General features: G+C 42.5%; 2 protein-coding genes across 12 annotated transcripts in view; both read right to left on the reverse strand.

The window, feature by feature from the left end:
- The window catches only part of slc16a13 (solute carrier family 16 member 13), a 56564-nt gene extending 37835 nt beyond the window's left edge, over positions 1-18729 (reverse strand). For 2 of the 10 annotated variants that reach the window (XM_046318443.1, XM_046318435.1), the window contains exons 1-2: positions 15993-18729; positions 12903-12954 (exon numbers count right to left, since the gene is read on the reverse strand). The gene's annotated coding sequence lies outside the window, so the exon portion shown is untranslated. Of the gene's footprint in view, positions 1-12902; positions 12955-13663; positions 14095-14539; positions 14724-15163; positions 15953-15992 lie in introns of those variants that run through there. The other 8 variants (XM_046318437.1, XM_046318438.1, XM_046318436.1 and 5 more) reach the window with 8 other exon arrangements.
- Positions 18730-18868: 139 nt separating this feature from the next.
- bcl6b (BCL6B transcription repressor) lies at positions 18869-27315 on the reverse strand. 2 transcript variants are annotated; one of them, XM_046318432.1, is made up of 11 exons: positions 27042-27315; positions 26584-26670; positions 26202-26428; positions 25805-26050; positions 25277-25468; positions 24788-25189; positions 24533-24615; positions 24266-24403; positions 23893-24035; positions 23582-23719; positions 18869-21131 (listed from the first exon to the last, which is right to left on the reverse strand). In XM_046318432.1, the coding sequence occupies exons 2-11, from the start codon at positions 26614-26616 to the stop codon at positions 20991-20993; spliced, it is 1743 nt and encodes a 580-aa protein (XP_046174388.1). In that variant the 5' UTR covers positions 26617-26670; positions 27042-27315; the 3' UTR covers positions 18869-20990. The 2 variants fall into 2 exon arrangements, with proteins under 2 accessions (XP_046174388.1, XP_046174389.1); XM_046318433.1 differs by having other exon boundaries at positions 24788-25186; positions 27042-27313.
- Between the last annotated feature and the right edge of the window lie 215 nt (positions 27316-27530).

A 27530-nucleotide genomic window follows, 5' to 3' on the forward strand; every position in this document is an offset into this window, starting at 1 on the left:
AATTTTCATTGAGTATTGATTACCCATTTATTTGCCTCTGCCTGCAAAATCGTCCCCCTAAAAGGTAGGCTGTGTCCTATAGGCCTGAGCAAAACGTAGCAGTTGGCTATAGCCTGCATGGGCGGAGAAGCACGGGGCAGTTCTTTTTCCAAGGAAATGTTCTTCCTAAATATGATTAGGCTATAGTTTTCTACATTGCCTAGAAATAAATATTGACCACCCCTATTTCTATCAGAAAATCTTCACACTTCTAAAAGGTAGGCTGTAAAAAATAACTCAAGAGAAATGGCAAATTTCTCCAACTCTGCTGTCTTCGAACTACATCTACCATATTGGCTGATATAGCCCAGTAACACAGATAGCCTAATATAATGGGCCACGCGAGAATCTGGTCATTTAACTTATATCCTAAGTTATTTTTGCACATTTGATATTGCCTATAGGATGCAAAATTCCAGGGACCTTGGCTGGCAAGTGAGTTGCGTCACATACGTCTAAAATAACATTGAGGACTGTGGTTCGGTTTGAGACGAGTTCTGTGCAAGTTGGGTAGAAAGCCATGCAGTGGGTGTGGTATGAAAAGCTGTGGGAGTGGGATAAATAAATCAGTCCCGCCAGACCTCTATTGCAAAGCTCTTAAGGACGTACCCAAATAGACTCACCTTTGTAATTGCTGCTAAAGGTGTTTCCAACACCTATGGACTCAGGGAGCTGAATACTTATGCAACGAGAATGTAGGCCTTCATTGTAAATACAAATTTGTTCTTAACTGGACTTGCCTATTTAAATAAATGTAAAAAACGAAAAAATAAAATCCAAAACGACTAGATTTTATTTCACATTTTTATGGATCTTTTTTTTCATTATACATTTTTCTCCCACTTTGACAGAATATTTTGTGTAGATTGTTGTCAAACCGTGTTAGGACTTGAACAGTTTCACTGCACTGGTGCAGCTGGTAAAACACACAGAGGGAGGTTGCCCACAATCACAGGATTCAGAAGCACTTGGAATGGGTGTGATTGAATCATCTGCTGAGATGCACTCACTGAAAGATGATTTTAGGTCTTCTATGGAGGCAGCTTCTTTCTGGTCCGCATCACATTCATTCTGTACATTCCATACCAACTTGGCACTAACAACACTGCATCTAAATTGTTTTCATGTCATTTCAACATCATTTTGTCAATCATTTCAGTCAGTCATAGTGGATTACCAACAAGTTGTATGTTGAAATGACATCAGAGTCCAGTATACCCCATATGACCAGGTAGAATTTAACCCGTTAGTATTTCCTGTTACCTACCCAGACAGGTGAGGGTTAAAGTTTAAAGGACAAAGCCAATACCGTAAGGTCTCTATATTTCTATCATCAACTAGTTTTTCTACTATTTTAAGCCAATGAATGGACAAATTATATCTTATATTTCTCATGGGACTGACATCACTGGAGCTACACGTGCAACTGGTGCATCAGGCCAACACATTTATCATCTTACCCAGAGCAGCACCGCCAGAGACCCTGACCCTTAACCTGCGCAAATGGGAGACCTGGGTTCAAATAGTGTTTGTTTTCCTTCAAATATTTTGAATGTTTGATTGGGCCTGGCCTAAAGTGCCAGATGGACGCGGTTTGTAATTTTGGGACTACTCCATTCGTTTCATTGTGCCAGACAAGCTCAATCAAGCACAGCTCAAAAGAAAACAAATACTATTTGAACCCAGGCGTGGTTCATAGACACGTGACTCATTGAGGAATCTGAAATACTCTGGTAGTCAGAGGGTGATTGCTAGAAGGGATATAGCTTTGTCAAACTGAAGTCAAAAGTTGAATATGTTTGCATTTTAGCTAACCCTAACAACTTTTCCTAACCGTAAACAGATTCTCCTAACCGGCTACATTAATTTTCCTAACCTGCTGTATAAAATCTCCTAAACACTAAGTAAAATCTGACAAAAGCGGTATATCGGCAAGTAGGACAGCGCGTTCCAAGTCCCGCCAATATCCAGCAACTTTGCTCCACCATTGAAGAGGAGTGGGACAACATTCCACAGGCCACAATCAACAGCCTGATCAACTCTATACGAAGGAGATATGTCATGCTGCAGGAAGAAAATGGTGGTCATACCAGATACTGACTGGTTTTCTGATCCACGCCCCTTCTTTTTCAAAAAAGTATCTGTGACCAACATATGCTTATTGTCACACCTGCTCACGTGCCAGGCTCCCCAGCATTGCGCACACCTGCCTTCCCCTGTTACGTGCATCAGCGATTATTGGACTCACCTGGACTCAATCACCTCTGTCATTACCTTCCCTATACATGTCTGGTTCGCCGTAAATTCTTCCCAAAGTGTCGACACAGCTGCATTCAGACAAAAGACATGGCTTCCCCCGTGGTGGTATTCATATCCCAGGTACTAGCCTGTACGAGTGTACCTTCAGGGACTTACCATTTACCATAAAAGTTACGGCCGGTCGTTATTACATTTACATTTAAGTCATTCAGCAGACGCTCTTATCCAGAGCGACTTACAAATTGGTGCATTCACCTTATGACATCCAGTGGAAATTATACAATGGGCCTACTGAATTAAACTCAGGCTCTCCAGGTACGTATCCTATACTGTTCAGGCTACGATTCTCATTTCCCCAAGATGGGGAGGCAGGTAGCCTAGTGGTTAGAGTGTTGGACAAGTAACCGGAAGGTTGCAAGATCAAATTCCGAGCTGACAAGGTAAAAATCTGTCGTTCTGCCCCTGAACAAGGTAGTTACTGTTCCAAGGCCGTCATTGAAAATAAGAATTTGATCTTAACTGACTTGCCTAGTTAAATAAAAAGGTACAAAAATGAGTGGAAACAGATATCGGAACTTGCCTACCGTGATTGTTGCCAGCTCTGCTCCACTGATCTGGACTCTTTGGTTTGACTACAAATCATGGTGAACCCTGCTTGCAGCGTGATCTGATCTGAACCTAACAGGCTCTAGGGAAGCTTAACCAAGTTTAATTCTTCCCAAAGGGTTGACACAGCTGTATTCAGACAAAAACATGGCTTACCCCGTGGTGGTATTCATACCCCACGTCTCCTCCTTATCTCTAAACATTGCATCCTTCTTGCTAAGCAGGGAACTAAGTGATATGAGCCTTCAACATTTTCTCCCCTTATCAGTACTGTCACATGCAATTGTTTTCCCTGCACTCACCCAAAGTGTCCATTCCCCAGGTGCTCGCATTTGTTGACTTCCGTAACTTTAAAATCATTGGTTTCATGCATGTTAACATTAGAAGCCTCCTCCCTAAGTTTGTTTTATTCACTGCTTTAGCACACTCCGCCAACCCAAATGTTTTAGCCATGTCTGAATGGTAGGCCACCAAAAATCCTGAAATTTCCATCCCTAACTAACATTTTCCGACAAGAGAGAGCTGCCAAAGGTGACGGAGTTGCAATCTTCTGCAGAGATAGTATGACAGAACTCTGCAGGCTATCCAGGTCTGTGCCCAAACAATTCAAGCTTTTACTTTTAACAATCCACCTTTCCAGAAACAAGTATCTCAGTTGCCGCTTGTTATAGACAGAGTTCGTACTGTTAGGTGACCTGAACTGTGACATGCTTAACACCCCGGCCGTCCTACATCCTAAGCTAGATGCCCTCAATCTCACACAAATCATCAAGGAACCTACCAGGTACAACCCTGAATCCGAAACCATGGGCACCCTCTTAGATATCAGCCTGACCAACCTACCCTCTAAATACACCTCTGCTGTCTTCAACCAGGATCTCAGTGATCACTACCTCATTGCCTGCATGCGTACTGGGTCTGCGGTCAAACGACCATCCCTCATCACTGTCAAACGCTCCCTAAAACACTTCAGCGAGCAGGCCTTTCTAATCGACCTGGCCCAGGTATCCTGGAAGGATATTGACCTTATCCCGACAGTAGAGGATGCCTGGTTGCTCTTCAAAAGTGCTTTCAAAAGTGCATCTTAAATAAGCATGCCCCATTAAAAAAAATATAACTACGAACAGACATAGCCCTTGGTTCACCCCAGACTTGACTGCCCTTGACCAGCACAAAAACATCCTGTGGCATTCTGCATTAGCTTCAATAGCCCCGCGATATGAAACTTTTCAGGGAAGTCAGGAACCAATGTACTCAGTCAGTTAGGATAGCTAAGGCTAGCTTTTTCAACCAGAAATTTGCTTCCTGTAGCACTAATTCCAAAAGGTTTTGGGACACTAAAGTCCACGGAGAATAAGAACACCACCTCGTCCCAGCTGCCCACTGCACTAAGGATAGGAAACACTGTCACCACCGATAAATCAGCCAAATTATCAGCCAAAATTGTTGCAACCCTTATTACTAGCCTGTTCAACCTCTTTCGTATTGTCTGAGATCCACAAAGATTGGAAAGCTGCCGTGGTCATCCCCCTCTTCAAAGGGGGAGACACTCTAGACCAGGGGTGTCAAACTCATTTCGCATCGTGGGCCACATACGGCCTAGGGAGATGTCAAGTGGGCCGGACCATTAAAATTATACCATACTCTGCTATAAATAACCAAAATAACATGTCTTTCCTTTGTTTTGGTGTAAAGAAGCACAAGAACATTAGGAAAATATTGAAATTTAAGGAACTATCCTTTTACAAAACATTTCATGAAACACCTCATATTTCCTTAGACAAATGTGCAATTTACTTTTATCATTCACAAATATGCATTGCAACTGATCCCACTGATTGTACAAAGGCACAAAACTTTAATTGGTACTGAAAAATATAGTAATGCACTTTAAGATTAAATGAGACTTTTAAAGAAAGGAATTTTTAAACCACTTACACATACGCATATAAAATCTAAATGTAATCCCTGCGTACACCTTACAAACTAAGGAGAGTGATTTTAAATGTGTAATGAAGAAAGTGTTCGCCTGTCCTGTAAATCTGTAAACTTCATACATGAAACATACATACACATACAATACATACTGAAAATTTATGGAGTTGTATGAACAGTAGAATTCCATCACACAACTTTTGTTTTGAAGCTGCTGACTAACATTAAAGTGCACATTTTTTAAATCACCACAGTAAGGATTCATCTTCACAGAGCTGTATTCTTTCAATGCAAACAGTATCTAAGGCAGCATTTTAAAGGTGTTAGTCTAGTCTGGACTTGTATTTGTACCTGAAACTTGGCATCTTTTGGCCTGTACAAGTGCATCAACACCAGGTGTCATGTCCTGACTAGCTGTCACTTTCAGAATGTCATTTAAGTGCTTGTTTGTGAGCCTTGAACGCATTTTTGTTTTATTGATATTCATCACTGAGAAAATTTGTTCAAAGGTAGGTTGTCCCAAACATGCACAAAATTTTAGCAGCCAGGGCTGTTAATTTGGGGTAACCTGGTAGTAGATACTGATAAAATCTGTCCAGACCTACAGAGGCAAATTTGCCCTTCAAATCTGCATCACACTGCAAATCAATTATCTCTAGCTGAATTTCGACCGGCAGATCAGAAGCTTTAACTGTGAAAGGTGAGCGAAAAACTGAAAATTCTGTCTCAAGTTCACCAAATACCTGAAAACGTTTCTCAAACTCCCGCAGTAGTCCTGCAATTTTGTCTTTGTACCGTTTCATGTCCGCATCAGGTCTGGTCACACACACATCTCTCAGACAGGGGAAATGAGCAGGGTTGCCATTTGCATCTCCCACAAAGTCAGCTTCAACTTAAATGCATGTATGTTGTCAGAAAACTGTGTGACAACTTTTTTGCGGCCTTGCAACATTTTGTTCAGATTGTTCAAGTGTTCAGTAATATCAACCAAGAATGCAAGGTCCCGTAGCCATTCCTGAGATTGTAATTCCAACACCGGTTTTCCTTTTTTCTCCATGAACTGTCCGATTTCCTCTCGTAGATCAAAGAAATGCCTCAGCACAGCGCCTCGGCTTAACCATCTCACTTCAGTGTGGTATGGCAGGCTGTGGGTAATGTTGCTGTCGCTGAGAAGTTTGTCAAACTGACGATGGTTCAGACCTCTGGACCGGATGAAATTTACAGTGCGAACAACCACCTCCATGACGTGGTCCATTTTCAGCGACTTGCAACACAATGCCTCCTGGTGCAAAATACAGTGAAATGTCCAGAAACGATCTCCTCCATTAAGGGCTTGTACTTTGTCTTTGAACTTTGTCGCGGCACCTGCTTTCTTTCCGACCATGGATGGCGCGCCGTCTGTAGCCAGGCTGACAGCGCGGGACCAGTCCACTCCAACTCTGTCCAATGCAGCAACGACAGAGCCGAAAATGTCCTCGGCTGTTGTGGTGTCCATCATTGGCACCAACTCAAGAAACTCTTCAGTAACAGTCAATGTCTCATCAACTCCTCGAATAAATATGGCCAGTTGGGCCACGTCTGTGATGTCAGTGCTCTCGTCAATTGCCACGGAAAATGCAATAAATGACTTGACTCTCTGTTTCAATTGACTGTCAAAATCTGCCGATAGTTCCGAAATCCTCTCTGCTATAGTATTCCTCGTCAGGCTAATATTGGCAAAAGCTTGTCGCTTCTCGGGACATACAAGTTCAGCCGCCTTCATCATGCATCGTTTAACAAAGTCACCGTCGGAATACGGCTTCGATGCTAATGCTATTTCGCTAGCAATTAGGTAGCTGGCTTTTACCGCTGCTTCACTGACTTCTCGGCTCTGGATGAAAGTTGACTGCTGTTTCCTCAGACCCGCCAGCAATTCGTTAATCTTATCTCTTCTCAGTTGTCCTTGCAAGCCGTCATATTTTTCGCTGTGATGAGTCTCGTAGTGGCGTCGAATATTATATTCCTTCAATACCGAAACTTGTTGCAAACACACCAAGCACAAAGGTTTTCCGTGCATCTCTGTAAATAAATAGGACGTGGTCCATTTTTCTTTGAAAATTCTACACTCCTTATCTACTTTTCTCCGTTTGGATAACGACATTTTGGCTAATGATGGTGTAGCGGAGAGGTAGAGACCAAGGTATTAACAACGTCGTAACAAGCAGTAGATGGCGCATTGATACCGTCTGCTGTTTTCAGTCTGTCTCAGTGATGCGGCTTGTCTTCTACTCTGATGGAAAGAGTGCGCCCCTTAGCGGATAATCCATGAATTGCAGCGAATTAAAAATATTAATTCCATGTCTTTTATGCATTTTTTTCCACTTTTAAATTATCCTGCGGGCCTGATCAAACCTCCTTGGGGGCCGGTTCCGGCCCGCGGGCCGTATGTTTGACACCCCTGCTCTAGACCCAAACTGTTAAACCTATATCTGCCTGCCTTTAACATTTTCAAAAGCAAAGTTAATAAACAGATCACCAACCATTTCGAATCCCATCGTACCTTCTCCACTATGCAATCTGGTTTCCGAGCTGGTCATGGGTGCACCTCAGCCACACTCAAGGTCCTAAACGATATCGTAACTGTCATCGATAAGACAGTACTGTGCAGCTGTCTTCATCGACCTGGCCAAGGCTTTCGACTATCAATCACCACATTCTTATCGGCAGACTCAATAGCCTTGGCTTCTCAAAAGACTGCCTCGCCTGGTTTACCAACTACTTCTCAGACAGAGTTCAGCGTGTCAAATCGGAGGGCCTGTTGTCTGGACCTCTGGCAGTCTCTTTGGGGGTGCCACAGGGTTCAATTCTCGGGCAGACTCTTTTCTCTATATATATCAATGTCGCTCTTGCTACTGGTGATTCTCTGATCCACCTCTACGCAGACAACACCATTCTGTATACACCTGACCCTATTTTGGACACTATGCTAACAAACCTCCAAACGAGTTTCAACGCCATACAACACTCCTTCCATAGCCTCCAACTGTTTTTAAGTGCATGCTCTTCAACAGATTGCTGCCCGCACCTAGAATATGTGGACTACAACTACAAATACCTAGGTGTCTGGTTGGACTGTAAACTCTTCTTCCAGACTCACATTAAAACCTCTTCGGGCTAGAGGGCAGTATTTTCTTGTCCGGATGAAAAGCGTTTCCAAAGTAAGCTGCCTGCTACTCAGGCCCAGAAGCTAGGATATGCATATAATTGGTAGGTTTAGATAGAATAATGTCTGTGAGTATAACAGAACTGATATGGCAGGCATAAACCTGAGAAATCCACCCAGGAATTTATTTTATCACTCTTTTCAATGTTTAAAAAAAAATGTGGATCTAGATTTGTGGCACTTGCTTGCAGTTCCTATCGCTTCCACTAGATGTCAGTCTAGAAATTGGTTGATGGTTTTGCTTAGAGAAATGAAGAAGTATGACTGTTCAGAATGAGGGTTGAGTCTAGTGTACTGTTGTAGTTGGGGCGCACGACCTGAAAGCTCGCTCCACTTTGTTTTCGTCTGGTATTGAACACAGTTTATCATCTTAAATGTTATTGATTATTTACGTAAAAAAATACCTAGTTGTATTAGGAACGTTGTTTGAACTGTTTGGAACAAGTTTATAGGTAATTTATTAGATATTTTGTAGTCTTGTTGCGCAAGTTGGAACCAGTGTTTTTCTGGATCAAATGCGTCAAATAAAATGGACATTTGAGATAACGGAATTTATCGAACAAAAGGACCGTTTGTGATGTTTATGGGACATTTGAGTGCCAACAAAAGAAGTTCTTCAAAGGTAAGGCATGAATTATATCGTTATTTCTGAGTTTTGTGTTGCGCCTGGCGGGATGAAATATGATTGTCTGTTTGATTGATGGGGTGCTGTTCTCAAATAATCGCATGGTTTCCTTTCGCTGTAAAGCCTTTTTGAAATCTGACACGTTGGCTGGATTAACAACAATTGTATCTTTAACTTCTTGACGCGCCCATCCCTTTAGCGGGATCATTTTCATCAACACCCGCTGAATTGCAGCGCGACACAATCGAAATACTAAAAATATTACATTTTCATGAAATCACAAGTGCAATATAGCAAAACACAGCTTAGCTTGTTGTTAATCCACCTGGGGTGGCAGATTTCAATACAGCTTTTCGGTGAAAGCATAGCAAGCATTTGTAAGAACATCACTCTCAGTAGACAAAATATTAAACACTAGCAGCCATGTAGATTGGTCACGAAAGTCAGAAAAGCCATAGATTAAATCACTTACCTTTGATAATCTTTGGATGTTTGCACTCACGAGACTCCCAGTTACACAATAAATGTTCCTTTTGTTCCATAAAGGTTTTTTATATCCAAAATACCTCCATTTGTTTGGCGCGTTATGTTCAGAAATCCACAGGCTTGAGCGGTGACGACGTCACAGACAAATTCCAAATAGTGTCTAATGTCCACAAACATGTCAAACATTTTTTTATAATCAATCCTCAAGTTGTTTTTTAAAATATATAATCGATAATATATCAACCGGGACTGTCGCTTTTTCCAATAGAAGAGGGAGAGACAATGGCTGCCCCACCCAGCTATCCACTGACGCAATGTTATCTTTCTTGCTAATTTCTCAAAATAAAAGCCTGAAGCTATGTCTAAAGACTGTTGACACCTTCGAGGAAGCCATAGGAAAAGGAATCTGGTTGATATCCCTTTAACCTGTTGATCCTACCCCCTACTTTTTCGAACACTCTTAAAAATCGCGCAACATTTCAGCGCCCTGCTACTCATGCCAGGAATATAGTATATGCATATGATTAGTATGTGTGGATAGAAAACTCAGACGTTTCTAAAACTGGTTAAATCACGGCTGTGACTAACAGAACGTGCGTTTCATCGAAAAGCGCAGGAAAATCTGATCACTGAAAATTGGAAAATATATCAATGCGCCACTTTAATGTATTGTTGAATGGGAACCACATTACCTGGAGCCGAGATAGCAATTCCTACAGCTTCCACACGATGTCACCAGTCTTGTCAATTGCCTAGGCTTTGTTTCTTGGTCAAACGAAAAAGAGAAAGCCCATTTCTTCCGGTCTCCGACCGGATATTTTGGTTGAGATTTATCCGGACATTATTTTAAGACGGAGAGCTATAGAATATACATCGCCTCGTGATCAATTTGATCGATTATTAACGTTTACTAATACCTAGAGTTGCATTACAAAAGTATTTCGAAGTGGTTTTTAAAAGTTTATCATCGACTTTTTTTATTTTAAAAAATGACGTTGCGTTATAAAACGCTGTTTTTGTCCTTGATCAGTCTTCATAGATCGATATCTAGGCTATATATGGACCGATTTAATCGAAAAAAAAGACCCAATAGTGATATTTATGGGACATCTAGGAGTGCCAACAAAGAAGATCGTCAAAGGTAATGAATGTTTTATATTTTATTTCTGCATTTTGTGTAGCGCCGACTATGCTAATTATTTTGTTTACGTCCCCTGCGGGTCTTTAGGGGTGTTGCATGCTATCAGATAATAGCTTCTCATGCTTTTGCCGAAAAGCATTTTAAAAATCTGGTCTTGTTGGCTGGATTCACAACGAGTGTAGCTTTAATTCAGTACCCTGCATGTATGTTTTAATGAACATTTGAGTTAACGAGTGCTATTAGCATTTAGCGTAGCGCATTTGCATTTCCAGATGTCTAGATGGGACGCCTGCGTGTCGGGTCGACCTAAGAGGTTAAATGGAGGCAAGGCATCCAATGGAACAGAGCTTTCGGGAAAAACAGCACTTCCTGGTTTGATTTTCGCCTACAATATCAGTTATGTTATACTAACAGACAATATTTTGACAGTTTTGGAAACTTTAGTGTTTCCTATCCTAATCTGACAATTATGCATCTTCTCATTTCTGGGCCTGAGAAATAGGCTATTTTTAATGGGTACGTTTTTGAACCAAAAACAAAAATCCTGCCCCCTACACTCAAGAAGTTAATTTGGTGTATTGCATGTGTGATTTCATGAAAGTTTAATATTTATAGTAATTTAATTTGAATTTGGCGCTCTGCCATTTCACCGGATGTTGTCGAGGGGTTCCGCTATCGGAACGTCTAGCAATAACAGGTTTTAAGCATCTCCAATCCAAAATTAAAACTAGAATCGGCTTCCTACTTCGCAACAAAGCCTCCTTCACTCATGACGCCAAACTTGCACTTGTAAAACTTACTATCCTACTGATCCTTGACTTCGGCGATGTAATTTATAAAATAGCCCCCAACACTCTTCTCAGCAAACTAGATGTCTATCATAGTGCCCCATATACTACCCACCACTTCGACCTGCATGCTCTTGTTGACTGGCCCTCACTACATATTCTTAGCCAAACCGACTGGCTCGAGGTCATCTATGTCTTTGCTAGGTAAAACCCCACCTTAGCTCACTGGTCAAAGTTTACCCCGAATCCAACACCTGCTTCTGCATTAATGTTCATATGTCCTTGAATACCTGTGTGCTGAGGCTGTTTCTGTCCTGTTACCTGTCTGTTCCTATTAAATGTTTGACTCCCCGTACCTGCTTCTCATCTCCGGCGACCTTTCACATATCTGTATTCCCAGCCTTAAATAAGACCCTAATCTATTTCAATTGACTGATTTCCTTATATGAACTGTAAAATCTTAATATTTTTGTTCAGTGTAATTTAGTGTACAGATTTACGAAAAGGAAACCAGTTTCTTGCCGACACAGCAAAACATAGCCATGCAGTAGCCAGTTAAATGCCCTGTTGTGTATCAAGGCTATTTGCCAAGACACGAAGGCAGCTCCAACTTCATTAAAGTTTCACTTCATTTACCAGAGAACTTATTGGAATGTTCCCCTTTTTAAAGAGTCTCATCTTTTTGCAACTAAAATGGATGAATGTGTAAGAGACTTGTTAGTTAGTGGTTTACAGGTTGGTCTGTCAGAGTGTGTGTTTTGTCTAACTGAATGATTGGATCATAAGAGTGAAATGAACAAACTTTTATTACTAAGTCATTTGGCAAACTACTGAGTTGCTATGGCAAAATAAAAATAAAAAATAAAAACTTTCACAGATATGCCATTTCTAGGTCCCAAGAAACAAAGAGATCTGCTGTTTGATCTGACAATTAATCTCGATTGTTGCAGTCTTCATAAATAAAACTGAAGGATATCGGCGTTACTCTGGACCCTGATCTCTCTTTTGACGAACATAAAATATATTAAAGAGCAGCTTTTTTCCCATCTTTGTAACATTGAACAAATCTGAAACGTCTTGTCTAAAAACTAATCCATGTTTTTGTCACTCCAAAATCAGACTACTGAGCTGTTCCCCGGACCTGCTGTTTTCGTCACTCTCCTATCTCTCCCCCTCTCTCAACTTCTGAATGCTCGGCTATGAAAAGGGAACTGACATTTACTCCCGAGGTGCTGACCTGTTGCACCCTCTATAGCCACTGTCATTATTTGACCCTGCTGGTCATCTATGAACGTTTGGACATCTTGAAAAATGAGCCTTAATGGCCATGTACTCGTATAATCTCCACCCAGCACAGCCAGAAGAGGACTGGCCATCCCTCAGAGCCTGGTTCCTCTCTAAGTTTCTTCCTAGGTTCCTGCCTTTCTGGGGATTTGTTCCTAGCCACTGTGCTTTTACATCTGCATTGCTTGCTCTTTGGTGTTTTAGGTTAGGTTTCTGTATAAGCACTTTGTGACAACTGCTGATGTGAAAAGGGCTTTATAAATACATTTTATTGATAAAATGGCATACGAAAAACTGTTTGGTGTAGGAAGACTGCATAACTTGTGACATCATGTGATTGATAAATAATGAGATTACGTGCTGCATAAAATGACTGCTAGCTTTGTTTGAAATGTTGGCTCATTTTCAACAGAAAACAGTATTGGCAAATGCACCTCATTACCTTTAATAATGACCCAGGTCTGATGGTGTGAGAGTGAGGGAATAAAAAGTTAGCTGAAGTTAAGTTGTGTGTGTGTGTGTGTACGGATTTCCTACCTGAGAGGTGTGAGCGGGGCAGGATGGTCACCAGACTCCAGTAAACTGGACGCTGCAGAAGACACAGGGGTGGTTAGGTCTATTTTAGACTAGTAAACCTCTCAGTAACACTTAACATTAGTAAAGTGTTGTAATAACTCATTGTTACACTGTACATACACTGTTTTAAGGGTTGGATAAGGTTAGGGTTTGGACAAGGGTTAATGCTCAGTGTACAGTGTAACAATTAGCAATTAGAATAATTGTTACACTGTAGTTACAGCAATAATTACACAGTAAACCTAATAAGGGCACTGGAATGTAAATAGTAAAAATATCCATATAGACAGAAATAAAACTCTGCCAAAAAATACCATTAGGTCTATTAGTCATATTAAATAAACCTCAATAGTTTTAACAAATTTAAAATACCCAAAATGTGGAACAAAGGGATGATTGAGGGACAGTATAGCTGACATTAACATATTTGTTTGTCAGCAAGAGCATGGAGAGACACACACGTTTGACAAAGTCAACGTGTATATATGTTCAGTTTAATACGGCTATTTATTGACGTTTGTCGCTCTTGGTCAGAAGCATGCTATTTTTAACGGTCCCCTCCAAGTTCAGCTGGAATTTAGACCGAAAGGATTGTACAAATGTGATTGTTCCGCGACCCCTATCGCTGCTCAGAATATCTGTTCTAAAAAAATTGGAGAAGTGCTTAACATCACCTGTACCACATCCTCTGATTCAGAAATAACCACATTAATAATACATACCAAATGTAGGCTTGTTGTATTCGGCTCTCTGGAAAGTTTCACTGGAAGGCAGAATCCATGCTACGCAGTGAAGGTAACTCATGGACTATGTGACAGACTATTTATTGTTGACGTGTGTCCTCTGTGGTTTTGTTAAATCGGTTTGTGCAGCTCGCAAACTCCCACTTGGCAGCTAACAATGAAAATATTAAGAGGGGTTTCACCGAATAGACAGCACACGCGCATGCGCAGGAGCTGCTCAGCTGATTGACATGAATTGTCTAAACAACACCATAGGCTACATTATGTCAAATGCTATCGGTGCAAAATTGCACATTTAATTGCCTACTATTAATTCCAGACCTTATTTTACGGTCCAACATTGTCCGTGATAAGACAAGTCTCAGAAATCCCATACCTAGGGCAACAGCATGTGCTTGCTGGAACATTGGTAAGATTGTGGTAGGTAAAACCCATCTATGATAAAACGGTGTGATCTCAATTTAAATGATTTGGGAATTATTTAAACACTTTCTGGTGATGCACTCTGGTGGCGGTGTATATAGCCTACACATGGTAATCGTTAGGAATATTTTAGTTGGTTAGCATGTGCTCAAAGCTCACTGCCGCCTTCTCCACTTCTGTATCATAGGCTATACGCTACCCTTATCCTGTATATCCTTATTCACATTCAAGCGTTTAATGAAAATACAAGACATAGACAATGCAATTGAAAACGAGGTACGTGCATAAATAGAAACCCTTTCGTGCATGCAGCAGATCAGAACAGGTGGTGAAATAGCTTACATTTCAGTTTTTTTTTAAATCAATGAAGCCAGCAGGCTTAGCTTGAGTGAGTTCGAGACACTTGCACTGTCTTAAAAAAAATAGTTTTACCTGTAGCCTAGTTTTCCACCTGTTTTCAGTTACTTTTCCGGCAACATGTTCGGCTATAGCCTAACACATTCGTCTCTTGGTAGCCTATAGGCTATAACCACGAATGCAACTGAAGCCAGCAAGCACATCGTGTATACGCTAATGTATGCTGATGTGCTCTTAACCTATGGACTTCCCATATAGGCCTACTACAGACATGCAATGTATGCAGTAGCAGCTAACATGTTTGCAAAGGGCGTCTACATAGCCTCCAGCTAGTTGGGCCATTCCTATATTGCAGTGCATTCTCTTTCCCCAGGAAATCACACTTATTCAGTGTAAAATGTGAATTCCAAAAGGCTTTACATATAAATGCAAGTGTCCTTTACCTTAACACAAAAAATATGGATATGGAAAGGGAACTTTATGCATTTTTGATGTAGCCGTTTGTTCACGGGTGTTATTCATCAACGCCCACGAGAAATATAAGCCTTAAATAATAATTTAAAAAGATGTATTCATTATTTTATAGTCCCAGTTAAATTCTCTCTCATCAATAACGTTTTTTTCATTACTATTGTATTTATTATTGAATTTAAGATTCTGTGTCCCTGATATCACTTTGACACAACTATTGCTACTCACCCCGGTATGGGTTGATTCTTTAATTTCGTTGATTTGTGTTGGGCCTGTAACCGAAAGTTTGCTAGATCGAATCCCCAAACTGACAAGGTAAAAATCTGTCGTTCTGCCCCTGAACAAGGCAGTTAACCCACTGTTCCTAGGCCGTCATGTCATTGCAAATAAGAATTCGTTCTTAACTGGCTTGCCTAGTTAAATAAATGATGAATACACAATTCCAGCCATCTCTTCAACACGTTTATCATAGGATATGTGATTTAAAATTGACAGGGTTTCGTATTACGAGCAACAATGCCATAAATTAACCGACTGTGTTGGCTCGTATGGTTCTGCCTTTAAGGAATGGAAGAAAAACGCGCAACGGCGTTTCTCAAGAGCGCGCCTTTGTAGGGGGCCTTGCGTTAATGTAGCGTTTACGTGCCAAACACTGAAAAGACACCCTATCCACTCAGCCCTATAATTAAGTGGACACTTCTGATGAGGTATCATGGCGTCTGACGAATATACACTTGCAGGGCAAGGAAGGAATGATGGAAGGAATGATTTTTAAATGGACCACCCTTGTCTGGAAATTCGTCACTCGTTCATCCCGCGATCATTGTGTTTTCAGCCATTGCTTGTGGGTGCTTTTTATGCGCTATAGTCAATTAGGAGTGCATTATATTAAATATAATTATTAATGTACGCCTTGATAGCTAGAAAATTGTTTCGATAACTAACGTTAGCCTGCCTAGCTGTAACTTCTGAATAATTTACAAAATATTACCAAACAAACATTTACAGTTTAAGTATTAGCAAAATGTCTAACTTATTTGCATTCGTTTTTACTTACAATTGTATGTTGACTTCTCCTTTGGTGTTGTTTTTACGTTTTCTCTGACTTTTCTTAGCGGATGTACAATCATCGCGAATTGAATTATGGGGAGTTTCAGGCCTCTGAGTGAACATAATTGTACACTCGCAAAGCCGACTAAAAACGAGGGCTTAATCATTTGGACCACCCTCCAAGATGGCAACGGGGATTCCCCCAAGGGCATAAGGCGAGGGTAAGTGGACAAGAGTGTGTCTTAAGTGTTTGGACCGCACATTAGTTCAACAATTATACAGTGTTTTATTAATGTCATGGGTAAAAAAACTTATTGACATTTATGGATTATGTGATAGAATTCTGAAATGTACAAAGTATTGAGATGTTTTCATGATTGAAAATGGTTTTCTATAGTAATGATAAACATTTGTTGGGACTTGAAGATTCATCAACCAACAAACAAACCAATGCAAACCAATTGTGGCGGTTTTGCTTAGAGGGAGTAGATAGCTATGACCGGAAGTGACTTTTTGTAGTAGGTTAGGAGAGCATTTTAGCTAAGCCTAACCCTTTTCTTAACCTTAAACTAAGTCTCATAACCTGCCACGTAAATTATCCTGACCTGCTGCATAAATTCTCCTAACCTGCTATGAAAAAGTCACTTCTGATTGTTGCTGTACTCCCTCTAGTCAGAACCGCGGTTAACTCGGCCCATTATGTCCTGTGCTATTGGGAAAAGCATGCACACACACACACTTCTCCCAACATCACAATCAACATGTTGATTTGCCTCCCAGAAATATAATTAACATTTTCACCTGTGCCAATTAGGCTTCAACTCTGCCAATACAATGAGCAATGCAATTAACAGAACAGAGATGACAATCAGCCCTGGTTATGGAGCATAGAATGAATGAGGAATTCATACATCGCCTGCTGGGGCACAACTGTCACTGGGGATGGAGGGGACACATTTGAAATCACATTTTTGTGTCCCGTTTTATCATTGGAATGTGATGCAAAACAAGGCAACGGTGTGCTTTGGGACCATGCAGACGCCTCCGAGCAGTCGGGTAGGCTGTCTAGAGTGTTTATTCGACTGGATAAAAAAATATCAAAACAATTATGTCCCTCCCACTTCTAAAACCAAAGTTTCTCCCCTGATAGCCTGTAACTTATGATAGAAGCATTGAGGTGTGAGGATGCTGCCAGTGTCAAGAACTAATAGGGTCCAGCAGATGAACTGCCTATTGATTTACAGATGGTAGACCATGTCATGTCAGTGATTTATCATAGAGATCCTATGAAATGACTAATTCCTAATTCAATGGTGATGCTGGGGGGGGGGGGGTTGGAAAGTCCCCTCTCATTTCCAACGCTTGTCTAAGTAACTGCCACTTGTCCTCTCTGCCATTCCCTCGCAGACAATGGCCGTCTGCAAACGTAATGCATCCTCCTTCCTCAAAGGAGAGCATTGGAGGAGTGGATCCAAGGTCCCTCCCCCTTGGACCATATCCTCCAATGGGCTTTGATAGGAATTGAGGAAACAAGGACGGCGGCAGTGGTCACCAACATTTGCTGAGTCAAGATCACTTTCGCGGTCAGAAAGCAAGACAAGATCTCTCTGATTAAAAAAAAAAAAAAACATGACAAGTGCATCTCTTCATGGCAACTGTATCCGTCTGAAAGCAGATTTTTTAAAATAACATTAGCCTTATACAAACAGTTCTGTAGGAATGAGGTTTGTGCAGTGAGCCTAATACATTATCACAACATATTAGCTCAATGCCTGACCTGCCAACAAGGTTCCTCTCAGACCATATTATATTTCAAAACTCAAGCTTTGATAACTAAATAGATCAGTTGGTGTAGCTCTTGCGAGGCACAGCTGAACATAAATTGAAATAATTAGCACATAATTAGCTTTTTTATTTTACTGGACTGATGGTACCTGCATCTGACTCATGGTGCTTTCAAGACCACTGGGAACACTGGGGGAAAAATGATGTCAAATCATGACGTCCGTGATCTTCATGTCGGAAACATGAACTCGATTTTAAAACGGCAGCTCTTTGCTGTATTGTCTGACAGTCTCTCTGTGGTCATGGTTTTACATTTTTCAATCTTAAGCAGGCTAGTATCTAACTTTGCTGTGGCCTGCGTCGTGGAATCTCTGTAGGGACGGTGATTTGAGCTATCCGACTGCCAGCACAGTAGGCGCACTGGATTTAGCCACAGATCTCCCGGTCTTCTGTGTAGGCAGTTTGTCTTTCAGACAAACCAAATGATTCAAATGGGAACACCCCCTGCGCAGGGCTTATACCGCCAACAGCGCAATACAAATAAATAAAAAAAGAAGCTCAAGCCTTTATCGTTGGCTTTTCTACAGAAATCAAGTCCTTCTGCCTGCCACAAGCCCATCACAGAGCAGGAAATGGGGATGACAGAGGGTGGGAGAGTTTAGCAGGGGCCGCTGCCCCTTTGCCACAGGAAGTAGTATGCTGACACACATAGTGGACGGCAGTGTGCGCTCCGCATTAGAGCCGTGCCGGAAACAGGTGCCCGGGACTCCATTGTTCCTTCCTTCACCAACACCCAGATTCAGAGAACGGTTTGAGGAGCTATTGGCTCCTCTGAGTCTTGCAGGTCTGAAGGGTGAGTTAATGAGAGGAAGGAAGTCTAGGGGGATGGTGTGTTTTTTGTGTGTGTGTGTTAGTGTTAATATCAGTATGATAGGTAGAATACTGTTTTCAGAATTATATTGAATAATATCTGATTCTTTTCAATTAAATATTATTTTCCTAACTGGTACAGGTACTTAGACTTACACAAGCCATCTCCATAGGGTATATTATTTAGGACTTTAACAAAAACAGAAAACATTCACAACTCATTTGTAGTTAAGGTCAATCAATTTAATTTAATTAGTATAAAACAGTCCTTGTCTTTGTCCAGCAAAAGAACACCATACATTTTCAAATATCAATATCATCTCTCATCCATTTTTACAGTCGCATTATCTAGCTTTTATGCTCTGAGAGAAGATATTCCTTCATACACAAGAGACGGAAGTCCTTTGCCTGCTCGGACTCTGCACCGATGACAAGTTATAGTCTGCCATTTTAAATAAAAACCTTTAGAAAAATACAGAACGGATGTAATGGGCAAAACATCGTATCTTATATGACACCTGTCATATACATTATACAAAGGCCCCAGGCCTTTGGTTTTAGTGTGTAAAAAATAAACATTAGTTAAAAAAGCTATTTAAAGCTGACACAGTCGGAGTAGTCGATTCACACGGTAGTGCTTGGGGCATTATTACCTTTGTTCTTAGGGCATTATTACCTATCTCTGTATTGTTATTTAATGACATCTTTGTGGCATTGCCATCTCAAATACTCAACGGGTCCCCAATGTGTCCTGGTCCCTAAAAATAGCTGTGGCACTTGAAAATAAACAAAGCATTGGCGCAGAACTTTCTTTCACTTGCTCTATTCAACTCTACAACTTACTATAACATTCTCTCTGTCACGCTAATGAAATCAATTCCTCATCTCATGATTCCAACCAACCATGTCAAATGTATTTTCTCTTCTAGCCACACTCCTTAGTCCTTCATCCTCATTTTCTCCCTTCTCTTCTAGCTCTGTCTGTGTCTCACTCACTCTCTACTCATAACCTCAAAACTCTCAACTTTTCAAAGCACCTCCTTGGATACAAAAACATCTCATACTACTCCCAGTAACTTTCGACAGCTCTCTTGACATGTTATCCACCTAACTCTTAAAGTGGCCTGAGACCGACTCCAGCTCAATACCATAGAGGAGAGGCATTGTCATCCTATCTACATATCAGCCCCGATCTCTCTCTCTCTCTCTCTCTCTCTCTCTCTCTCTCTCTCTCTCTCTCTCTCTCTCTCTCTCTCTCTCTGGCTCCGGCTGCCTTTCCACAAATCCTTTACAACATCATGGTTTGATTGGCTTACAACTAGTCATGTATATGTGTTTTATAATGGCCCCTCTAGCCAGTGAGTGAAACATACTTGAGTGAAACAGACTTGAGCTCATGTTTTTGAGGGGCGAGGCTGAGCTCTCAATCAGGCAGGTTTGATGGGGCCAGGCAGTTTTGAAAGGCATCCTATTCCTGTAGGCTCCATGAGCCCTTGTCAAAAGTAGTGCACTATATAATGTACAGGGTTCGTTTGCATAAAACATTAAGTGTTTCCCATAAGGCTTTACATTAAGAAATAATTGTCCCTTGCCTAAGGGAATTGTTTAAAGGCGTTGCATAGAGCCCATGTATGGCAGACAGAGTATCTGGTTACCATGGGCTTGGTCTGATTCACTGACTTAACCTCTCGTCAAAGAGGTCACTTTCATTTTGTGAGATATCAAAATGGAACTTAATTGCTTCATTAGATAATAAACCTAGTTTCTGGTTACTTTTTTCTCAACTTGTTTATATTACTTCCGAGCTAGTTTTCAGAGTAGCAGTAGCTAACTAGCCAGCTACCTTTTGTAGCCATGGATCGTGCACCTTCCATTGTTTAGCTAAGTAGCTAGCTGGTTGACGTTTTCCTTTTGTAGCCATGGATCGTGCACCTTCCATTGATTAGCTAAGTAGCTAGCTGGTTGATGTTTTCCTTTTGTAACCAGAGCAGACGAAAGTAACATTCACATCCACAATCTGTTTACATTGATATCCAAACTGAACGAAGCAGTTAACGGACCTCATGGGCACCATTAACTTTTTCACTTAATTTAAGGGAGAAATTCACCTTTTAAAATGTTTTGTTCAACTGATTTAAAGTTAAGAAAATTCTCTGTTCAATTAAGGTGTTTTATGCAACCAGGCCTAGGCTGCCATTTGGGACACAGCCATTGACAATAACAACACAGGAGAAACCAGGGTGGAAACTGATAAACAATCATGATTTGATTGACATAAATGTTGGGGTTATTCTTGGTATCTGTGGGGTTATGGTTAGGGGTTAAAGGTCATGGGTCAAAGGGAGGACCGTCAACAGGCCTGCAGGATGGGATGGTAGGGGTCGGTCAGGACCTTGTAGCGGATCTTGGTGTTTGTGACGGCGCCATGCTTCTGCCTCAGGTGGAGACGCAGCTGGCTCTTGTGGCGGAAGTGCAGGTCACACTTCTCACACTGGGAGAGATGGAGAGAGACAGAGAGAAATCAAAACTCCAAACCTACAATCTGATCATTGGACAAAATTACCTGGACGGATTCCTACTACCAAAGATTCTTATTTCCAAGCTATACAGCAAATGCTCTGGCAAACAAAACACAGAAACCTGAAAACAGCATCTAACCTTGAACTGAGTGAGTAATGTTTAGTCTGAAGCTACTTTTTAAAGTCACGAAGAAAAATACATTGCAATGATATATTTTACTTTATAAGGACTGAATGCTAAGTTAAGGCAACCAAGCTTGATAGCACAGAACAGATCTGACTGAAACTTCAATTAGCACTGCGATGTGAAGTGAGAGGTGTCAAAGCCCTTGAGCCCGGCAATGGCAGGAGAGTCAGCCTACCCTTCCCAAATGCCAAGGCCTTTGAAGCCCCCTCCTGCTGTTCAGAGGTCATTAGTGATGGAGGGAGACTCAGGATGTTAACCTGTACAAGTCTAAAACAGTAATCGTACAGGGAAACCCCAAACAGTTTCAGCTGGACTTTCATATAATCAAAGAGAGAGCTCAGCAGGTTAAGCTCTACCCCGAGCGTGTCAGACCAAACCTCTTCATTATACAACACCACAGATGAGCAACCCCATACGGAAAGTCAATCTCCCAGCACAGAGTACTACTCCCTTGTTGAAATGAAGAATACATTCACCCAGCTGGAGGTAAGACAGATGGAGCTGGAACAGCAGGTGAACACACTCCAGTCAGCACAAAAAAAGAGTCCTGCTCAACAACACCCCCTCAACCAGACCCGAAGAGCTGGAGGTGGAGAGAGACCTATCTGTACTCTGGACTGAGGTGAGACATCATCAACAGGAGATGATCAGAGTGCACTAGAGCACGAGAGGAAAGGATCAGAGTTCTGGATGTGAAGGGGATGGCGTGTGACAGATAACAACCCATTAGAGAGTTGGCCACCCCTGCAGAGAAGCTAGCAGAACAGCCCACCTCAGCCCCTGAGCATGGCCTCGATATCACAGCAAGACAGACAAATTAAGAACCCCAAGCCCAGGGAATCCCACCCCCTCTGAGCATCCCCCATCAGCCACCCTGATAACCCCCCACACACCCACTGAGGACATACCCACGCCACAGATTGTACTCCTTATGGACTTGAATGGGAAATAGACACAAGAAAATAAACTTTTCCCAAAACACACAGTGTCTAAACTCTGGTGTTCAAACACCCAGGACGCCCTAGAGCTTCTTTCTGAGGACCAACTAGGGTCACCCAGCTATATAATAATACACACAGGCACAAATAACCTGAGAGCACAGCAGGAAAGGGAGTGATTGAAAAAGCTCTACCCTGGACTTGAACAGCCTTTACGACCAGGTCCACCTATACAAGGCAGTAGTGCCCACCTTTGTCTGGACCCTAAAGGACATCGCCCTCAACCGCAGCCCCAACACCTCACACAGGAGCAACAGATCAATAGACACCCCACCCAGACCAGCGAGACACTCTCGCAGACCTCCGGGACAGAATTTCCATAACAAAGCCATCACCTACAGAGAGATGAGAAGGGAAGATTTCTCTATGCTAGACTTGGTGCTCTGTTCACAAACAGACCCCACAGAGCAACACAATTAGACCCAACCAAATAATGAGAAAACTAAAAGATAATTGGAAAGAAATTACCAAAAAACAGCTAAATATAATTATTTTTGCCCCTAAACAGAGAGTGACCCAAACTTAAGGAAAGCTTTAACTATGTACAGACTTAGTGAGCATAGCCTTATTATTGAGAAAGGCCACCGTAGGTAGACCTGGCTCTCAAGAGAAGACAGTCTATGTACTCACTGCCCACAAAATTAGGTGGAAACTGAGCTGCACTTCCTATCCTCCTGCCAAATGTATGACCATATTAGAGACACATATTTCCTTCAGATTACACAGATCCACAAAGAATTCGAAAACATAACCCAATTTTTATAAACTCCCATTTCTACTGGCTGAAATACCAGTGTGCCATCACAGCAGTAAGATCTGTGACCTGTTGCCACAAGAAAAGGGCAACCAATGAAGAACAATCATCATTGTGAATACAATATGTTTATTTATTTTCCCTTTTGTACTTCCAACTATTTGCACATCGTTACAACACTGTACATAGCCATAATATGACATGAAATGTCTTTATTCTTTTGGAACTTCTGTGAGTGTAATGTTTACTGTTCATTTTTATTGTTTATTATATACTTCACTTGCTTTGGCAATGTTAACATATATGAGAGAGAGAGGAATCTATTTCATCATTGTATAACGGTGTGTACACTAGCAAGAGGTCAAACACAAGAGGTGTGTGCACGTGTGCATGCTTGCCTACCTGTATGCGGGCGTGCATTATGTGTGTGTCTGTGTCTGCACACGTATGTGTGTGTTTGTCATGTATGGGTAGTATACTCACAGTGTAAGGCTTCTCTCCAGTGTGAATGCGCAGGTGACTCTTCAGGGTCTGCAGGTGACGGAAGCGAGTGCCGCAGGTGTGACAGGGATAAGGCTTCTCCCCCGTGTGAATCAGAACATGGGCTCGCAAGTGGGCCACCTGTAAGACCACAGACACACAAGTCAACCAGATGAACGTTGCTAAATAACGTATAACATCAACCGACGAGTTTAGTTTGATCTTACACTTTGGTCCTCCACACACACTCCTTTCCCACCACACACACATATCCTCTCTCCAACCCCTGTCCCTCGTGAGTGGTGGGTCCTCACCTGAACGAATCGGGCCCCGCAGGTATCACAGCGGTAGGGCTTCTCTCCGGAGTGGATGCGGGAGTGCGTCTTCAGGTTGGCGGGCCGGTTGAACTGGGCACCGCACACGTTGCAGCGGTAAGGCTTGTCTCCTGCAATGGGGGCTGGAAAAGAAGGGAAGGTCAGCAAATGAAACATACACACACCAACTACCTGTGGCGATAATCAACTGTAATAAGGAGCCATTATCATAATACTTAACTGTCCAAACTGCTGCAAACCATCCGTTTGATACTATGATGATAAATGGCACCTAAACATCATGTATTGGAGGTGTATGTGTGTGTGTGTGTGTTAAATAACATAATCAGATGTGATGGGTTATATGCCTCACCTATGCAGGCAGTCTTTATCACGCTCAGGTTGCCGGAGTAACAGAATGGCAAGCTGTAATTCTCACGCTTAATTGGGTGTTGGCAGTGGTGGGCGGCCTCTGGCTCCAATGGGCGTGGTGCCAGACAGCAAGGCGAGACTGAGAGGGAGGTGCAGAGAAATATTATACATCAATACATATCTCATATTAACATATGACTGTATTTATATTATAAACACACACATACATACATATATACACGTTTATGATCTATGAAGGTTGCAGTACCTGTTCCTTCCTTGTGGGTGGGGGGCACCATGGGGGGTTCCACAGGGTGGGCTGGCAGCCCTGGGTGGGGAACCAGGGGAGGGCTGCAGCCAGGGACATCATAGCAGGAGGAAAGAATATAGTCAGTGCCAACTTAAACTATCTCCTTGGACAGACAAGGTCCCTTAGAACGTTTACTGTCAACATGACTTAGAGGTTGAGATAGCGCTATCTTAAAGGCTTTGTTTCTTCATATGCATAATACTGACAACACACCTTTCATTTTGTCCGGATCCTTTCCTTGGCCATGCCTCCATAGGTGGCTTCAATGTCACTTCCATCCTATCAGAGGTGGGGATGTGGTCAAGCTGCTGCCGGCCCTCCTCAGGCTCCTCCTCCTTTACCGTGTTTTCGGCACAGAGGGGGTTGAGGACAATGTACTTGTATTTCTTCCAGTTGCAGGATTTGGGGTCAGGGTTGCGCTTGGGTTCACCTAGATTACAGGTGTTGGACTCCGCAGGAGAGTTGGGCTGACAGCTGGAGCGAGACGGGCTGTCTGGAGAAGGGGTGGAGGCCAGGATGGGTGATTCAGGCTCCTGCTTTAGTTCCTTTGACCTGGGCTCGCGGGTCAGGAAAGTCCCTGGCTGCAGACAGGCCCGGAAGTTTCCAGGGACCCTGCTGGACAAACAAAGGAACTCATGTAATGATCTAGCTGAACTCAGACAATGGGACATTGGCCCACACTTTACAGAGACGCACACACACCTGGCCGAGTCATGACACATACGACCCTCAGCCTCCGCTGCGGACTGGGAGGGGGTGGAGACAACGAGGACAGATGGGCGGGGTCTTCCATTGACAGTGGGATTAAGAGGAGCTCCCCCTGAGAGTGCTGCAGACATTACAGACACCGTGGAGTCCAGCTTCATTTGAGGGGGCGTCCCTCTCATCCTCTCACTGTAAACAAAAGGAACTGTCAGGTAACGCCTGTCAATCATATTTTATCATATCAGCCAGGGCGCCCATAGGAGAGACTTAGAAGCCTATTTAAAGTTTACAATAGTCGGTTGTACTGTACATTTAATGCCTCACACAATTGAAAACACAATTTAGAGCTTAAAAAGCATGCAACTAACTGAAATGATTATCTACGTTTACCCTAATTTAAAGTCTCTCTGTCACCGTTCTTTCAGTGAATGCACTTTTTACTCTAATCCTGTAAACTACCATTATCACTCCCACCCCTCCAGCCTCCCAACACTCACCCATTGACTTCTATAGAAAGGGGTTCACCTGTGTAACATGAAAGCTCTGCAGGCGTCAGCCACGTGGTCCATCTGCAGGTAGGTGGCGACGGAGAGCACTCCGGGGACTGTGCGTGGCGTGAGGGGCAGCTGGGAGGTGTACATGAAGTCCAGGAGCAGGGAGACGCTGGAGGGGTCCAGGGAGTCAGGGAGTGACAGGGTCAGGGCCTGGCCTGCAGCACCACTCCATCCAGGAGAGGACACACGACGGGAGTACAGGGAGTAGAAGAACCCACTAAGAGAGACGGAGAGAATGGAGTGAGTGAGTATTTTAAGAGTAAAATAATCCCACAGCACCCCCCCCCCTCGCAAAGTAGAACAAAAACAAGAAGAACAATAACAAAAAGACCAGAAAAATGACAATGAATATTATTATCTGAGCTAACCTGCATGCAATGAGCACAGCACAGTGTGCCTGCAGTCGGGCAGTGCCCACCACCAGGGTGGCATCGGTCAGAATGTTCTGGTGCCTCAGCTCGTTCAGATTCAGCAGGACGTCGTTGGAGTGGCGCGTAAACTCCTTTACGTATCCCTGCGCAGCAGCCGCTTCAGACCCCGCCGCCTCATGCCTCCCTCCAACCCTATATCCCTCCACCACCTGGATCTTGCTCATCTTTTGTTTGGGAGATAAAGGAAAAGACAGACTTGTTTTCACAGAATATCATTTCATTATAGTAGAATTACAATGGCACTAGGTATATTATGGAAGTCTCTGAAATGTATCATATACTGTCCCAGTCAAAGTGCAGCTGCCTCACATTGACCTACCCTGTTGCAGAAGACACCAGCTAGAGAAAACATGGAGGGCAGTCTCCTGGACGCCTCTGTTAGGTGAGACCAGCTCCCTACTCGTACCTGCACGAAGCAAAACAAGACGACACTGAAACATAGTGCATCTTTACGAAACACTGTGTAATTGATGTACCTGATGTACCGACACATCCCCATTTTATATATCTACATATCTGTCATGTTGTAAGAAATGTAATATAGCCACAGAAAGAGATTCTTATTCACACATAATTCACCCTCCAGGTGCCACCATGTTGAAAAAATGTACACTTAGACAGAAAAGTTACAAGATGAGACATGAACATCCAATCCAGGCAACATGTAAATATTATGAATTATATTATATATATATATATATATATATATATATATATATATATATATATATATATATATATATATAACGTTTACAAAACGTCTAGGTTACCACTTACCCCGACCAGCAGGGACGAGAACCAATGCGCACGATGCTGTCCTCACAACCCTCAGTTCAACTCTCAGGTTCCTCAATCTGTAACTAACTGTCTTCGGGCTAGGCTGGGCAATAACCTACTCCCTCCACAGTTGTCTGAGCAAGACTGTCCAGGGTATCCAGAGGGAGGGGAGTCTTTATAATGTTGCGCGGGAAGCCTGATTCCTGACCAGGGCCGCTCATGTCCTCTTTCCTCAACAGCCCACGCCTACTCTGGAAGCTGTGCTGCCTACAGCAGGAAAAGGCTCTTGCCCAAACCCAGTGCTCCAACTCGGCAGGCGGGGTATTTTTAGTGGACTATTAGTTTTCTAACGCCTCTACAAACAAGGTGATGGCAGGAAAGTGGCGTGTGTTTTTGCGCCGAGAAGGAAAGAAAATGTATATGAGGATCCTAAGGGAAGAGGGATGATGAGGGTGAGGCTATCCAGGAGTTTACCCTCGGGGTTAGAGA

The sequence above is a fragment of the Oncorhynchus gorbuscha genome, linkage group LG21 (genome assembly GCF_021184085.1).
Source record: "Oncorhynchus gorbuscha isolate QuinsamMale2020 ecotype Even-year linkage group LG21, OgorEven_v1.0, whole genome shotgun sequence".
NCBI lineage: Eukaryota > Metazoa > Chordata > Actinopteri > Salmoniformes > Salmonidae > Oncorhynchus > Oncorhynchus gorbuscha.

Bases quoted from the DNA above. Each gene is read 5' to 3' on its own strand.
- bcl6b (XM_046318432.1), bottom strand. From the start codon at position 26,616: ATGTTTTCTCTAGCTGGTGTCTTCTGCAACAGG. The intron at 24,616-24,787 runs GTGTGTTGTCAG...CCCTGGCTGCAG, and splicing joins GGATCCGGACAAAATGAAAG to CCCTCCCCTGGTTCCCCACC. The intron at 24,036-24,265 runs GTGAGGCATATA...CTTCTTTTCCAG, and splicing joins GATAAAGACTGCCTGCATAG to CCCCCATTGCAGGAGACAAG.